A 17,031-nucleotide genomic window follows, 5' to 3' on the forward strand; every position below is an offset into this window, starting at 1 on the left:
TGGATTGTCTGCTACATGTGAACGAATAAACAAATAGCTCACGCTACTCTCAAATCAATGTAATTACCGAGATGATTGATTCGGTGGTAATTGGTTGAGAGAGACATTTTACCAGGTGACTGGATTCCGTGAAGTTGTAATTGAAGGCGTTTTGAGGGAGCAGCTGAGGCGAAGCTTAGCGGTAGTTTCCACAGGCTTCATTATCGTGGTGCTGACAACACAGTAAGCTGACAAATGTTTGCTTGGAATATCATAATGGTGTGTGTTGATACTGGGGTTGAACTACTGTTATCCTTAGTTCATTAGCATATAAATGAACAGCGGGGCTAATTCAAGTCGAAGCTGGAGCTCAAATTCAATCCGCCAGCCCGCGCAAACCATTAATAAAATTGTAAACTTTTAAACGTCACTCGCTTCCTTTGTATCTCTCAGATCCCGCTAGTCATTCTATTTCAGTCGCCTCCTTCCTTCATCTGCTCCAGTTGTGACAGAATGAGAGATGTCCTTTGTGTTACTGATGTTATGCAGTTCAATATTTCATAGGAACCCATGAGCTGATGAAAGGAATTACAAGCATGTTGGCACAGTTTTTAGAGTTCAGTGCTCAGGTTGCGAAAGGGAAAACGGTGACGATCAGCATTTAAAAACCTCTGCTAATTGCAAACCATCCGTTAGAGGAGAGTGGATATAATGTGATCGCTTATATTCTAACTATGTGTTCTACTGTTATGGCTTAATTGTCCAAATAAGATCTTTTTATGACTCTTTCACACGTCAAATTTGTGAAGACTTCATAGGACTGCACATTCCCTCATTCTCTTCTCTCTATAACACAGAAACGTTTTATGGTGGTGTAGTTTTATATGGCTTTAATTTCCATATGAACTGACAATTTGGTTAGATATTTAGGCGTGTTAATGGTTCTAACAGGGGTGAATACCAGGTGTAGTAAGCACACTCCCTTCAAACACCCCCTGATTTTTAAAATTCTCCCATCAGCCCTTTGTGGTGCTGACACAAAGGGCTGATGGGGCTGACCCCTGTTATAGAGAGATACACTTGATATCTCTCTATAACAGGGGTGTCAAACTCAAATACACAGTGGGCCAAAATTCAAAACTGGAACAAAGTTGCGGGCTAACGTTAATATTTATTGAAATATATTTATTCCTCCAGATATAAGAATGAATCTTTTCTTATGGACTCAAACACGTTTTGCTGAAAAACTGAATATGGAACAAGCAAAGCTTAATACTAAACAATATATATATTAGCTGTATAATACCAGTAGGCCAGCTCTAATAGTAATTTGGTATGGCTTCGCGGGCCAAATGTAATTAGGCTGCGGGCCAAAGTTTGACACCTATGCTCTATAATATCTGGAGCTATATAAGTAAAATTGAACTGAAGGTTTTTGTTTCAGTTTATCAGCTCTCTCTGGTCACAAAATGCTCTGTATATGCTTCCCCACATATGAATTAGTACCTATTAGTAATAGGGCTGGGCTATATCATACCGTTCACGGTAATACCGGTGTAACTTTGGGCAACGATAGGAAAATGAAATATCGTGATAGAATATGGGTAAAACGTGCGTGCGCAGTGCCTTTGTTTACATATGCACATGGCGGTGACACAGAATGAGAAGAGTGAAAGCGGATCGTTGAATGAAACGGATGAACCAGAATTGGTTTGTAAAAATGCTGCAACTTCAGTGGTGTGGAACTGGTTTGGCTTTCATCAGTCAGATACACAACAAAGCACTATTTTTGGTAGAGCATCCTAGCGGGCCGTCGTTATTACCGTGTTGTTTGGAAAATACAGCACACTTAAAATCAATCCTTTGATTTTTCTGAAAATCGACAGTGCCCCTTATAATCCCGTGTGCCTTATGTATTAATTCTGGTTGTGTTTACTGACCTCGAAACGATTTTATGTGGTACATGGCGCTCGAAAATCTGTCAAATGTTTTAGTACGACTTTGCTAAGCTACGAAGCTGCACCGCTTGATGGACTGTCGCAGCATTACGGCTATCGTAGGCAGGAGCCTCGCGGAGTGATACCTACTGTGCTTCAACATAACATTGCCGTATTGTGTGTGTATAACCTCTTTTTAAGTTTTGTGGATATTATACATGGTTATGCTGAGGAATTTCCACTGGAAATGCCTTTTGGTTAAACTGTCAGCAAGGAATTTACATTTGCACTGTTAAATTTTTATATAACTTTAATGCACATAAAAAGCAGCTGCTTGTTTAAGTCAAAATGCATTGATGGGGTTTTTTTGCACTAATAAAGTTGTGGAGTTGTAAAGCATTTGTCTAGTGTCAATTATATCGTCAGTTATATCGTTATCGCAAATTTTCAAATGTATATCGTGATAAATATTTTTGGTCATATCGCCCTGCTCTAATTAGTAAAAGTATTATTATTAGTAGTAGTATTAGTATACATTATTACTGGAATTCTTCTTTTTAAAAGAATCTTTAAATTAAAAAAAAAAAGAGGCTGGGAACCAACTAGAACTTTGACTGTAAAAAACAAAACAAAAACGCTTCCAATTCAACACTGACAGTAGTTTCCTTGATCTCTGTGCCACCTTTCTAGTTGACAAATGCTTATTTTAACACGTAGATTGTAACAAAATTTAGCCCAAACTTTTATTAAAGGCCAAATGTGAGCAAGCCTAGATGAGTTGAAGTTGAAATTTTGGGACTAAATATCAAATGTTAATAGTTATTGCGGTAAAAACATTTAAGTGGACGGATTGGGTAATACATTTGTAAAGATATCCCACACTGCTATCACGTCAGCTGCTTTAGTTTGTATATCTGACGACAGGTTTGTGCTTCTCTTAAAAATTATACAGCAGGTCATAGGAATGGTACTTATCCAAAATGTCCAGGGACAGTAATCATTCATTTCAGGCTACTTGTATGCTTTTAGAAACGTGGCTTATGTTTTCTTTATGGTGTCTCTGTGTATCTCTCCACAGGGTCACAATATCTTCTCCAACCTCTCGTCCACAGAGTACAGCGACCTCATGCAGCTGCTGAAACAGTCAATTCTGGCCACAGACCTCACACTTTACTTTGAGTATGTACCGCTAAAAAAACCACTGCTTATTAAACTGTTAGTGAGATGTCCACAGAGCCCTGACAGTGTAGCACACTGACAGCTACAGAGCCTCTAGCTGTTCACAGCTTACTATGGGTTTCTTTTAGGTAACATCGCCCCCTTGTGGAATTTATGTAATTTACATGTACATATGAGGATTTCTTGTTTTCATTCAGGAATAGAAACATGTTCTTTGAGCTGGTCAGCAATGGAGAATACAATTGGAATGTGAAGGCACATAGAGACATGTGCAGGTAATCGTGTATGTCTTTGTCTTCCTGATTGAATTTGGTTTTATGTTACATTTTTTGGGATTATTAATGCTTCTTAAAATAAATATGTCTTCGCAGATCCATGATGATGACAGCATGTGATCTCGGTGCTGTCACTAAGCCCTGGGAAATATCACGAAAGGTGACAAAAACAGTGTGAACTCTCATGCTCATATGTAACACAGGCGACATTTGTGTGGATGTATTTCAAATCCATTCACGTGGAGCTGAAATGGCTGAGCAGCAGAAAGATACGCTGCATTCATAATCAAATCATCATTTAAAGCATTTTGAAGCAAAAAAGTTTAACTAGCCGCTGCATATAAATTGTGGGAATCTGCTGCTTTTCTTTGACAGACATAATAACTTGAGGCGTAATTGGCGATTAATCACTTAGTTGACTGAATTAGCACCTTATTGAATTGTCTCTCTTCAGGTGGCTGAGCTGGTGACGAGCGAGTTCTTTGAGCAGGGCGACAGAGAAAGACTGGAGCTGAAACTCACGCCCTCTGTGAGTAAACCGAGCCAGCTCTGGTTTTGTGCTTTTTTTGCACTTTCTCTCCCCTCTGCTGACCTCTAAGAGCTGATGATGCTGAAGATAGATTTTCGCTGCAGTCGCTGCACATAGTGGCTGTTTAGGAAACACGAGAGCTTGCGTCCCATAGTGTGAGAAAAGCATATGGTCAGCTTGACTGCTCCACTGCCTTGCTGCTGTGCCAAAAAGAAAACTGTGGACAGACTTGCAGTAATTCTTAAAAACAGAAAAAGGAGAGAAGAAAAAGAAAAGAACTGCCCCCGGTTGCATTTAGAGCAAAATGTGACCTTTTTATTCATTAACGCTATTTTGGTGTATCGGGACTTTACAAGAAAATATGTTTCCTTTTTTTTAATTAGCAAAAGAGCACTGTCTGTTTGACTGAGGGGTTTTTGAGCTTGAATTATGTTGGAAGTCCTTAAAAGGGGAAAACAGGCAGCTTTCCACGTACAATTAATGGCTGTTGAGTAATCGAGCCAGGCCACATTGCCTCCTCTCTGAAATAACTAATTCAGTAGCCTCAGGTCTGCTGCTTGTGTCAAACCTTTACCGCTCTGTGTGTGGGTGTTGGAAATTAAATATTAACTTCTAAGTCATATCCCAGTAACTATCTCTGAAGCACAGCCTCGGTGGAGGCTCTTAAATTCCGGCTGCAGGAGAATGAGGCGGAATGGAAAATAAAGTTATAAAGCTGTCTTGAGAGCTGAATGAGAATTTTCTTTTACAAAAGCAAGAACGGCAGCACTTTAGGGACCATGATGCTAACTTGTAACCGTTGTTTGTCTAGTGTGAGCACTGATATAGATGTAAATAAATTCTGTCTTTTGTCTTTCAGGCCATTTTTGACCGAAACAGGAAGGATGAGTTGCCAGGGCTTCAGCTAGAATGGATTGATGGAATCTGCTCTCCGCTGTACGAGGTAACGCTTGAAGATCCGCCGCTCTCTGGCCTTCATTGTGTGCCGCTTGTCACACATCCGCCTCTGACATCAGTAGTCACCGTCCTTCGCCCGTTATTGTCCTCCACTGACGCCAGCAATGAAACTGTCACCAACAGCTATTCAACTTTCTATGCAGCAACAGATTTCTCACTGAAAAAGAAACACTTTTTTTTTCTTTTATTGAAAGCTGTGGAACAACTTCAAGGTTGCATCCTGCTCTTTTGAGAATAGCAGTGTGAGTGTGCACTTCCTGGGTGTGAGAAAGCTCAGAGGTAGTCGAGTGCGTGAATGAAGCTGTGATGTAAGTCGGGTTGAAACGTCTCAGTAAGACAGTGTTCTTCGTTGTTCGCCGCACACAAATGAAATTAGCAAGGACTGATGCGTTCGGTTCTTTAAATACCAAAAAATTTCAATAAAAGCAAGCAAGCAAGAAAGAAAATCTCATTTCATTTCTAGATCCCTCATGAGCAAATATTAGGATCAAGCTAATACTGTGTCCTTGCTAGTACAGTGATGCGCGTGTGCATGTGTTTCTGAATGACATCAACAGAGCCTCACTGCCCCTCCCACTACCAGCAGCGGCGGCTGTGTGGGAGGAAGAAAAAAGGCTGACTTACTGGTGAGATCAGGTCTGTTAAGAGATGAGACGTGCTGGAGTTAAATTCATGAAAGTCAGACAGAAGAGGAGTTGTGAAAGGAGTCGAGGATAAAACAAATCATTCAGTTTTATAGAACCGGGGCCTTTTCCCTCTGCTTTTTCTACTGTGAGACTACACAGCACAACCTCTCTTCCTTTTTACTGTCATATTGCACATATTACTCTTAGTTGTCACGGGAAGAAAACAAACCATAGATCATCCTCGCATCTACTAAATTAACCCAGGATCAGTGTCAAAAGTTCGAGCAGACTAATCTTTGCCAGGCTCTGGTTACGCCATTGTTACTGCCAGGGTAGTGTAGATAAAAAGCATCAAAGCTGTGCGCCGTCTGCGTGGGGGGTTTGTCTTCACACTGGCTCGTGTAAAAAGCTGATGTTTGGAGAATCCAGATATGGAGCTCACGATCACGCTGCTGCCAATTAAACTTGCGACGGGGAGTACAGAGGAAGTTCAGAGGCAGCAGGGTTTTTATCCGTGGGTGGAAGAGATCTCGTTTGTGATCTCGCTGATCTCCTTCTCCTGGTGGTGACTCGCTATTTTCTGGAATATTAATCCCCCCATTATATAACCTTCCCTTCTTCTTACCCCACCATATGACAGTCTCTTCTCTTCTGAGTCTTCCTTAGTGGAATAATGAAGCTGCGCAGACCAGTGAGGATATGCCACAGAGGGTTTTCTGCTGCGTAGAAAGCGGGAACATGTTTTTCCCCAGAAAAGCCCCCTCTCTCAACCTGCAGATGAGACAAATCTCATCAGGTTTTGTAGAAAATGTGAAAATAACTCTGTTATGTAGGCATGTGGTGCATGCAACTGCTTTGAGAAAAAGGATTAAAACGCATTTATATGATAATTCTGTTTCATGTGAATGTTTGTGAGTGATACACATTCACATTCATTCAGATTCATTATCTGAATGATAGGTGGGAAGCACTTAAGCATAGAAAAAGGTGCTGTGTCAATGAATGAATGAGCCATGGTGTATAAGTGCTTTGAGTGCTCAGAGTAGAAAAGCACTAAAAGAACCAGTTGATTTACCAGTTACATCAGTTACATTCATATATGTTTGTACACGTGAAACGTTAATATCTACCTACCTACAGTGGATGCCGCTCCTGTCTTGACAATAGGAAACAGACATAAGGAACACTGCTGTTGTATGACTCCCATATGAATGTTAAAAAAAAACTTGCCTTGTAAGTTGGACATATATTCAATTGTTAAAGTTCAGCATCAAAAAGAGATTATTGAAATAATAACTAATTACACTGGCTGACTGCCCTGGATATCCAGTAGGCAATGTTAGAAAAATAGAGTTCTGTCTTGCAGGTAATTTATTAAACAGTGGGTGACAGCTTTGACCACATTGCCACAAGCAGCTCAGTGCAGAAAAATGACAAAGGCAACTAATCTCAGTCATACATGTGCTTCTAATCTTTAGAAACCAGCCATTTAATGGGCTGAAGCTATGAACCGGCTGTGTGTCGCTGTTATTGTAGTCGGCTACTCCCCCTGTATTGTTTCATTTGTTTGCCCATGTAATGCAGTGGATGAATAATGTGCAGCTTCTCTAGCCCCAGTCTGAGCCTAAAAAATAAATAAGTATATACTATTTCAACTATCTGGATAAAAAAAAAATGTTCCCACTGTTGTGCAAAAACAAAGTACTGCAACTGCTGTAAAGCATTACTCTTAAATAAAAAATGTTATTCTGTATCAAAAAATATTGGCAACAATACATCAATGTGTGCGATTTTGCTTTTTTGCCTTCTGTTGTGTAAATTCATATTTGTTTGGATTATTAAAAAAGGAAAAAAAGTACCAAAAAAAGTTTTTGCTAAAACACAGACTGTATTTAAAAAAAGGTTAAGCCTCGGGTTTTAACCCTCTGAAGCCTGACCTGTTGCTGACATCAGACGGGTGTTTTGCAGCATTTTTTAAACATCTGTAACTCCAAAACCATTTGCTTATTTTAAGAATTCCAACGCTTCCTCAAAGCAGCGACTCTGCGCGTTGCTACGGTTAGTACAGTAATTGCTTGGGAAGAGAGAGTGAGTGAGTAAGTGACGGAGCTCGACAGAAAACAGACACTTTATTGGACATTTGGGTTGTTTTCACTGTTTTTTTAAATTGTCTTATTGAGTTTTGAATGTGGTGCTCTGCCTGGGATTATACTGTAATGACCCTAATATCACAAGCATAGAGTTGCTGCTTTCAGGAACCATTAGAACTTTTTTGATTGACGGGTCAAGAGTTACGGTAGTTTGACGTAAAGGTTTGACCTAATGTGAACTTGTTTTTTTGTAATGCAAAGGGTGACAATTCATTCAGTACATTGGGCTGAGGGGCCCCTGGTGAGCTGTGAAGGTACTGCATGTGTACTGGAGTAATCCAGTTTGACATTCCTCACACGTATGTACAGTTAAATATTTATATAAACGTATTTATTTATATAATAACTTAATTGAAACTGGGAATAGGAGCGGTTATTTTGTGAGATTACTCATTATTATTGCTATTGTATTGAAGTTTGCGTCCCAGTGACTGTGTAACATTAGCATATTATAGCCAATAGCGTGTGTTGTTTATGTGTTTTAAGGAAAACTCTTTAAGGAAATACATCACTTATGCATTTTGCTTAGAGTGGGGGGGCGTGGGATTTTCTGGTTTTTAAGTGGCCTGCAGTACGCTTGACTTTGGGAGTAGTTGATTTAATAAATTATGCTCCATCCAGCCATTCATTCCTCATGAGGGGGAAATGAAGAGCGGATGGCTAGAGGGTGGAGACTGTCCCAGCTGTCATGGGACATGAGGCAGGGTACACGCTAGACAAGTTGCCAGTCTATATTGCAGAAATTACAGTCCTATTAAGAGGAAAATAAACAAAAAAGCAGAGCCATGCTTTAAGGAATAATGCATCATCACTTCAGCATGCAGTGTTTCTTGTTTCGTCCATAAGATCCATTCCTCTTCAAAAAAACAGACAGACAGACAAACAAATAAAAAATACCCCCTATGAGTTTTCTTCTAAGAGTGACTGGGCTCTCCCTTAGAGATAAGGTGAGGAGGTCAGTCATTTGGGAGGGACTCTGAGTCCTGTTGGCAGAAGGCTGCTGACCATGAGGAAGACATGCTGGACAGATTATATCTCTCAGCTGGCTTGGGAATGCCTTGGGAATGCATCCCTCTGGATAGCCTGGAGGAGGCTGGGGAGAGAGATGTTTGGGTTTCTCTTAGCTTAGACTGCTACCCCTGTGACCTGAATCCAGACAAGCGGAAGCAAAATAAGAAGTTTTCCTCAGTCCCGGCTGTATACTACGAAAACTTTTTGGGTGTTTTGGGTTGTTTTTTTTTTGCTTGTGGTGTTTTATCCTTTATTTATTTCTGTCAACCCTTTAACCCTGCAAAAGTAGCATTTCAAAACATTTGTTTTTAAGCAGTATCTTGCCGTTGTAAGCACATGTAGCCAACTGTAAGTGTTAATTCCTTTCCCCCCCTCTTTCTCTCTCTAGACTCTGGTCAAGTTGAATCCCAAACTTCAGCCGATGGTTGACATGATCAAAGCTAACAGGGCCAAATGGGAGGAACTGAACAGGAAGAGACAACGTGGCCAGAGTGTTTCTGCACCCGCGAGCCCCTGCAGTGGTGACAGCACAGAAGCCAGTGGCTGCACTGTGGCCAAAACTGGCAGCACACCCTGCTGCAGTGGCAGTGCTGACGGATCACCATCTAAAGCAGCTAGTTAGCTTCTGCTGCCGAGCTTCTGAGCTGATTTCCTAGGCTTATTTCCTCCAAAATGCAGTTTGCAAAGGAGGAAGTGCAGTGCATGCAGAGATTCATGGGCTCTGCTCCTGTTCGCTTTTTGCTACTAGGGATGAGCTTCAGACTTGAGTGTGGCGCTATCATAGAGGTTTTTCTGCTGCCTTCAGATTCCCTGTGCTGAAGGGTGACAGAACTGTGTTTGGCAAGCTTGTCAGAGCAACTACAAATCAGCCGATGACGCCACGTCAGAAAGGAAACTCAAACCACTGTGTCAACATGTCAGCCAGTGAGCTAACACCAACAATTCCACGGCAGTGTACAGATTTTCAGCACAGTCGTGGAGAATATAGGGGAGGAATATTTGTCTCTGCTGTGGTTTGTTTTGCTTTTGGCACCCTCTTGTTGGTCATTCTTTTTGTCCAGGGTAACAGATTATTATTATTATTATTTGTAAATCTGTAAATAGGCTACCGAGTTATTGAAAAGAGTAAGGATTGTAATGTGGCTGTAGACTTTCTGAAGGCCAACGGGGTGCAGGAACAACAAGGACCTGTGACAGTGCTTGCAATGCAAATTGAATTCCCACTCCCTCTTTTCCTGTGCCTTGTTTTAGGATCCTAATGAAACATGCATGGCCTCCGTGCTGAGGTTCTTAGATAGTGTGTCAAACCACGCTGTATTTTTTTTTTGCCATAATTTGTAAAAACCAGTGACTGCAATTAACATCTTGACCCCCATAAACTTAAATATATATTTGCCTAGTTTTATAAATGCAGGGCCTGACTTATCACATACAAACTTACATACGCGCGCACACACACACAAACGTGCCTTGATGAAGCTGTTCTGATATTATATTAACTTCTGCAGGAAAAATCTTAACATCTACTAATTTAACACTCGCAGCTGTTACCTAAAAATAAAATATTCTTTAATATCAAAAGCCATTGTTGGACATTTGAAGAGCTGCCCTTTTTTGCTTATAGCCAATCAGTTTGAAAGGAAGATCCTTACCACTCTTGTGGTTATCTGTTGAACAGGCAGGTGATCAGAGCTTAGATAGCATAGAGACTGCAAACACGTGGAAGCAGATAGCATTGCTGTTTCTCATTGTTTATTGTCTAGCAGTTAAGGGTATTTCCTAAAATGTAAAACGTTTCAATCTAATTTCTGGCCTTTTCTAAACTTCACAAATGCTACCAGCTGTATACTGCATTTTATTTAAAAAAATTCCTGAGACAATGACATATCACTTGTAGTCACAAACTTTTGTTTCAATTAGAGCCCAGTCATTAATATATTGTTGGGACTTAAATGAGAAAGTAAAAACTTTCAGTACCTATATATTGGGTGATATTCTTTGAAGATATTGAAACATAATATGTTAGTTAAATGTCAGTTATATATTCATTTTTAACATCACTAAATATTTCATAAAATAGCAAAAAACTTACTATCACGACCCCACTTGACTCCACGGTTAGACTGTATATAAAGGATGGACAGAGCCTTCGTTAAGCCACCCTTCAGTTAGTAAACTAATGTGCGACTTAAGTCTTAAACGTATTGTTTTAGTGAAATGAAGAAGAAGAAGATCTGACTTTGAAACTGAGAGACACCACACAGTCATCGGCTAACAACATGTGACTCACTTACTTTCAAATTCTAATGATAATTTTAATTAAAATACTAAAATAATCAGGGAAGTATATGCTGAGCTTAAAGAGCAAGGGAGCCCAGGGCATTTTTCCTGTAAATATATATACAACTGCAGCTCTTTTGACAGTCAGTGCTGCCCCCTGCTGGTTATTTAAAGAACTTCCACATTGGCTTCCCCATCTATCTTTTATATACAGTCTATACCCAGCTGAGATGTATACTCTTGTGCTCCTGCACAGTCCTGAGAGCTTTGGAGTTGGAGCCACCCTATGGACAAACTATGTGATGACGCCATTTCTAAATTAGGCTTTAAATTGGACATTATTTAAATTATCAAACAATTATAATAAGTGTTATTTTGGGGTGGGGGTTTGCCTTATGAATTGTGTTGTAGCTTTTGTTAATTGGAGTTTTACAACGTGACTGTGCACATTGTGTGGCATGGATCTGTGTGCTCTGTATTTTAGTTGAAGAGCTAAACTGAAGTCAGCCAGATTGTTTGTTTTTTCTTTGTTTGTTTGTTTTGTTCTTTTTAAAGAAATCGCATGTCTTTATGCAGTATTAAATTCAACCACTTGCTAAGGATGTAGCAAATAAGTGAGCCAAGAAATACCTCGTACTTTCATCAGTAAACATTTGATCTCATGGGAAATGCATGACTTAAATTCTATTGCATCATGTTATGTGATTTACGTATGAATATCACTGTTCTATTTTCCAATTAGGTCTCCGTGCAGGGCCAACTTCTACTCATTTTTTCCCGCAGTGTAACGTGCTTTTTGTGTTTCTACTTTCTCCCAGTTTGGACTCTGGATTTATTCACGGCAGGCTAAACTGAAAGAAAACTAAGGCATGGAAAGGCAAATGAGCGATGTTTCTGTTGAGAGTTTAAATAAAAACTGCTGCTACACGTGCTCTGGTTTGCTCTGACTCTGATTGTGGTGATCCATTTTGAAGCTGCGCTGCTGTCAAGTATGCATTTTATTTTATGCATTTATTTAAAAACAAACAAACAGTAAAACGCTGCTTCTATGTAAATTATTACCTGTTACTACATACAAGGCTCACAAACTATATTTCATTGTTAGATAGCCTTTTTAATAATCAATAATTCAACGAGATTTTAACTGACCTTTCATTTTAATGGTGCATTTTTACAGTTCTGTGCCAAAGCCATGTCTCATTTCTTTATATCTTGCTTCCAAGGAGTCAGAATTTCCTGTAACTTCTTAAAGTAGTCTTGAGCAGTAGTTTTCCAGATTTTTTGAAGGTCTTTCAAAGCTTTTCTTTGGAGACTGGCTGCTTTTTCACACATTTTCAGTCCAGTTTTTATACCTGACTGTATGTTTTTTTTGTTTGCAAAACCAAAAACCACTTAAATCTGACCTATGAATCATCTAAGTGTAAAAGAAGCACCTAACTCGAGGGATGAACAAGTGTTGTGTCTACAGATAGCAGACAACTTAGCAAAGAACTCATTTTAAATTGTATCTTTAGGCACAAAAACACATAATTTGCTCCCACTTCTTTAGTAAATCTAAAAAAAATGTCAACGATAACAGTCTGACAGACACAACACTGTATTTTTGCCTCAACAAGGTGATTCTCAAAGAGCTATTAGCTGAAAAGTTTGCATATCTCAGCATGGTGTGGAGTGTGCCCTTAAAAAAAAAACAAGTGGAGGAAAAAAGAGGAAATGACAGGCCTTAAAAAACATCTACAGAAAATGAACAGTGTCTGAAAGTCATATCCTTAAGAAATACAAAGAAATCATGACCTGAAACATGATCTGTATCTGGCCCATTAGTTGAGCTTTAATGTTGATTAAAGCATCAACAGAAATGGTGTAAATGGAAAGGTGGGAGTCTCTGTCATGGTTTGTGGCTTTATTTCAGCCAGTGACCTTGGCGTCTTTTGATGAAATTATGAACACACACAAAAAAAGGTTTTGATCCATTATGCAATAACATCAGAAAAGCATCTGATTGGCCTGTATTGATAGATGCTCACTCGTACAGATACTGTTGATACTGTTTATCTGGATGCTGCATTTTCAGATGAAAACGCAGAGACTTGGATGGTTGATCAAAAGTTTCTCCCACTGAAAACGCAATGTCCAGATAAACAGAATCAACTTTCTGGAGCTTCTGATGGGCAGTGGCGTCATTTTTCAGTTTGACAACAATCCCAAAGACTCTTCCAATACCTAGATAGAAAAACACTATCAGTGGTAGTCTAAGAAGCTTGGAAAGAAAAAAGCGTCTGGACTTCTTTATGTTGCTTGAAGACGTTACTGAATATTGACTTTCAAAAGAATTCAAGAAAACAAGAGGCAGCCCAAGACTTTTGCACAGTACCAAATAGTCCATCAGAGATGCTTATTAAAATTTTCCTCACCATGGACACTGTCTCCCGTTTTACATCTGATTTCTTCAGTGCAGTACTGACCTCATGTGGACAAATGCATCCTTGCACACAAACTGTATCTCTCAATGAAATTCAGTAGATAGGGCGTTTCATTGAGAAATCTTTGAATTTGTAAAGAGTGGAAATTGCACAACAAACATTAGACTGGTCAGGTTACAAAGATGTAAAGATATTAGTGAAAAGATAGTAATTACCTGCAAAATATATCAATCTAATCATATCGGGAAATATGACCGTCAGTCCTAAATTTAATTATGGATCCCTTGTGTCTTTTATCTGATATATCTATTCACACATAATTCTGAGCATTAGACTGTTAGACTGTGAAAGCTGCAGCGCATTTCACAGTTCAAGTCTGAGCTCGATTGCTGTTGATCTTGGTGGTGCTGACGTCAGCCAGCAGTGTGTGTGGGTGGCTGTGTGGGTGAAGATGACTCCCAAATGAGCCTGTGCGTAGAAAATAAAAAAAAATAAAATAAAAGCCTGCCAGGAAGCAAAAGACAGGCTCTGTTAAGCTCTGCTGTTTTACCTTGAGCTCCGCATGGTGCAGGTAAAGGCTGAGCAAACAAAAAAAAGCTGCTCTCAGGCTCTCGTTGACCTTCCTAACAGCCTGACAGTATAAATAAAGACAAGAACTGAAGGGCTAAATTTAAGATGATGTATGAGGAAAAAGTTTTATGCTCTCGCAACAATGTGGAGTGCATACAAAAAGCCAAAGAAAATAATAAAGAATTCACAACTGGGAAGTTTTACTTTAATTTATTGCACAAACAGCATTGACAAAACATACTTAGAAGTTACTATGTTGTTAAGAGAAGTGGAAAAATTGACCAAAAAGGGTACAGCCATAACATTCAAAAACAAGCTCTCGCATATTTTTGACACAAGAGGGTAGAAGGTCAGATAAGAGTTTGGGGGCGGGGTCCTGAACAAATCTTTTTACTTTTGGGGGATTTCTTTTGACCTTAAAGCACACAGGGATCCTGGAAAACATGACACATAGTTAACAATGGAAAGGTAGACCTTACTTCAACTTGAGAGCAAAAAGTCCAGTATCAAAATGTAGTACATTACAGGGTCCGATCCAAAAACCTTTCATACAATACACTATTCAACTGTTTGACGAGCTGAAGAATTTTGGGGTGAACACAAATGATCCAACTACATGGCAGGAAGAAAAAAAAAAGTGAAACATGGACTTGTGTTTTAATACAAAGTTTTAGCAGGTGTAACAGTCACACATATTTACATTTTAGAGCTCTTCAGATGGTTATCTTTGCATATGCTAATTAAAAAATACAGTTTAACTTTGCAGTAAGTTGCCATAACATTAAACACATGTACAGTATGCTCGCATGATCTGATGAGTTGAGTCTTTGGTACAACGTGAGCACCAGAATCCAGAGGCCCTACACTGCAAACGTGGTCATAATGGAAATGGCTTTTTCCCCTCCCCCCACTCTCTCAACAAACCATGCAAGGTTGATGCCTTCAGTGCAAACGCTAAACACACTGGGAATCATCAGTCTTTATCCTCATACTGTTTATCTAAGGGTGGGGAAATTTTGGTTGTGCAGAACAAAGACTCGAGGGGACCCATTATGTTTTTTCATCATTTTCTATTATGGTTTTATTATTGTAGTTAATGTTGCCATAACATCAACCCCACCCACCTGCTGCTGAACACTACTGTTTGTGACTGGCAGCCAATTAGAAGAGAGCTAGCTGAGATGAGATACGCAAAGGTCCAGCAGAAGATAAATAACGATTATTGTGACCTGTGAATCGTGCCAAGCTACTCGAGCAGAGTCCAAGAATAGAAAGGTGGGGCTAGATATGAACATAATAGGTCCCATTTAACTCGAAAAAGTTCATCACCAGTGGTACACACACACACGCATACACAAGAAACAAGTCTCTTGGCAATTGGTCAGTACAACAGAAGGCAGGAGGGCATGAAAAGATGAACAGAAGACACTGATGACCTTCACAAAGGGACTTCAATGTACACACGTGTAGTAGAAGGGTAGGCAGACAAAAGCTTTAGAAAGGCACAGAGCTTCAGAAAGCGCATTGAGCTGAAAGTTACCACTAAAGAAATGCCAATCACTCAATTGCATACACTCATACACACACACACACACACACACACACACACACACACACACACACACACACACAAGACAGGATCATGTAGACAAATTGTTTCTGCTAATGTTGGCAAGGATTTTTAGCAGTTTAACAAAAGAAAATGTGATGAAAAATGAAGGTTTTTGTTGCATCACAGTTGTGGCTTAGGAGGATGAGACCGTGACACGAGTAAAAATGAGCTTCAACATGGACGACAATGATTGTTACAGCAGATTAAGTGCAATACAAAGTCAAAGCAAGAAAAAGCCTGGGTGAATCGTTAAATGGCACCGGATGACACTTTTGATGTAGATGACAAAGATCTGTGTCCGTTTTGAAATCACATTTAGTATCTATTAATCAAAAATGCACAAGATGCTTTCAGAAAACAAAACAAAAAGGTTAGCTAAAGATGGACAGAATTATTTAATTAGAGGAGGTTTCTGTTGCCGAAGATGTTATTTGGGTCCACGTAGTCCTTGACAGACCTGAGCATCCCCATGCCGACGCTGGAGATGGTCTCTCTCATCCACTCCTTCCGAAGTTTCCCCACTGAATGACAGAGGAGAGAAATAAATAAAAAAACCAAGGAAGACGACTGAGGGGGAGAAATAGAGGAATCGGCACGGCTGATTGCTCAGCAGGCTGCTGGGAGCCAATCAATCTTGTGAGAGTGAGTGAATAAACAGAGGGTGATAAATGCTTTTATTCAGAGAGGAGAAATGTTTTGCATGGCATGATTTATGGAGCTCAGCAGACTATCAAACTCATTAGGCTCTGTGTGTTCCCAGAGGAGGGGCCGGCTGGCGGCTGGAGCGGGCCGTCCCCGGCTCCCTCACTTTTTGAGCCACCGCTCCCCTCCAATCCCCCCCCTGTCCATAGTCACGGGAGCGTTTTCTGTCTCATTGTGCCAACGGCCGCACTCCTCCAGCTGACCCGCGAGGGTTTTGTGCTCCGTTGTCCCGAACGTCACTCTATGCCCCAACACTGGCCCGATCATCATTAGGGTGCCACAGCCAGCCGTGGAGCACCAACACAATGGCACTCTGTCAGCGGGAGTTTGGCTTTCAGCCGCTCCTCGCGGCCTCTCATCATCGTCGTCCAAACCCCCCAACCTGAGGAGTGAGACTGCCTTCGGCATGAAGCCCAGTGAGAGCGCCCATTACTTTACCAGCTGTCCAGTTCGACATTCTCCAAAGCATTTGGACCTGACAGGGTCCCGCAGAGTGGAGCCGGCAACTTTTCAAACAGAAGAATTTAACAGCAAATGTAACCAAATTAAAGCACTAATTTATATTTTTGTATTTGGCAATAAGAGGAGGAAAAGAGTGGTGCTACTGGGGACTAACAACACTGACTTACTCAACTGGTCAGTAGACCCAAGAAACCCCAAATATGTAGATTTAGGTTCATGTCAAATGTTTTTCGGCACAGTCACGAAAATTGATCTAATTTCAAGTTTAACGTTGCCTTTTATGGCCTAACCAAGTACTTAAATAATAAATGATACATGAGAAGCTTTCACCTTCTCTCT

General features: G+C 40.2%; 2 protein-coding genes across 2 annotated transcripts in view; one reads left to right on the forward strand and one right to left on the reverse strand.

The window, feature by feature from the left end:
• The window catches only part of pde11a (phosphodiesterase 11a), a 53,786-nt gene extending 41,932 nt beyond the window's left edge, over positions 1 to 11,854 (forward strand). The window contains exons 15-20 of the mRNA XM_026145039.1: positions 2,995 to 3,095; positions 3,293 to 3,370; positions 3,467 to 3,530; positions 3,825 to 3,899; positions 4,759 to 4,842; positions 9,032 to 11,854. Coding sequence (XP_026000824.1) covers positions 2,995 to 3,095; positions 3,293 to 3,370; positions 3,467 to 3,530; positions 3,825 to 3,899; positions 4,759 to 4,842; positions 9,032 to 9,265 — 636 coding nt within the window. The 3' untranslated portion in view covers positions 9,266 to 11,854. The remainder of the gene's footprint in view (positions 1 to 2,994; positions 3,096 to 3,292; positions 3,371 to 3,466; positions 3,531 to 3,824; positions 3,900 to 4,758; positions 4,843 to 9,031) is intronic.
• A 2,261-nt stretch (positions 11,855 to 14,115) lies between these two features.
• The window catches only part of agps (alkylglycerone phosphate synthase), a 28,886-nt gene continuing 25,970 nt past the window's right edge, over positions 14,116 to 17,031 (reverse strand). The window contains exon 20 of the mRNA XM_026144708.1: positions 14,116 to 16,049. Within this exon, the coding sequence (XP_026000493.1) occupies positions 15,928 to 16,049 (122 nt within the window). The 3' untranslated portion in view covers positions 14,116 to 15,927. The remainder of the gene's footprint in view (positions 16,050 to 17,031) is intronic.

The sequence above is a fragment of the Astatotilapia calliptera genome, chromosome 16, assembly GCF_900246225.1.
Source record: "Astatotilapia calliptera chromosome 16, fAstCal1.2, whole genome shotgun sequence".
Lineage (NCBI taxonomy): Eukaryota > Metazoa > Chordata > Actinopteri > Cichliformes > Cichlidae > Astatotilapia > Astatotilapia calliptera.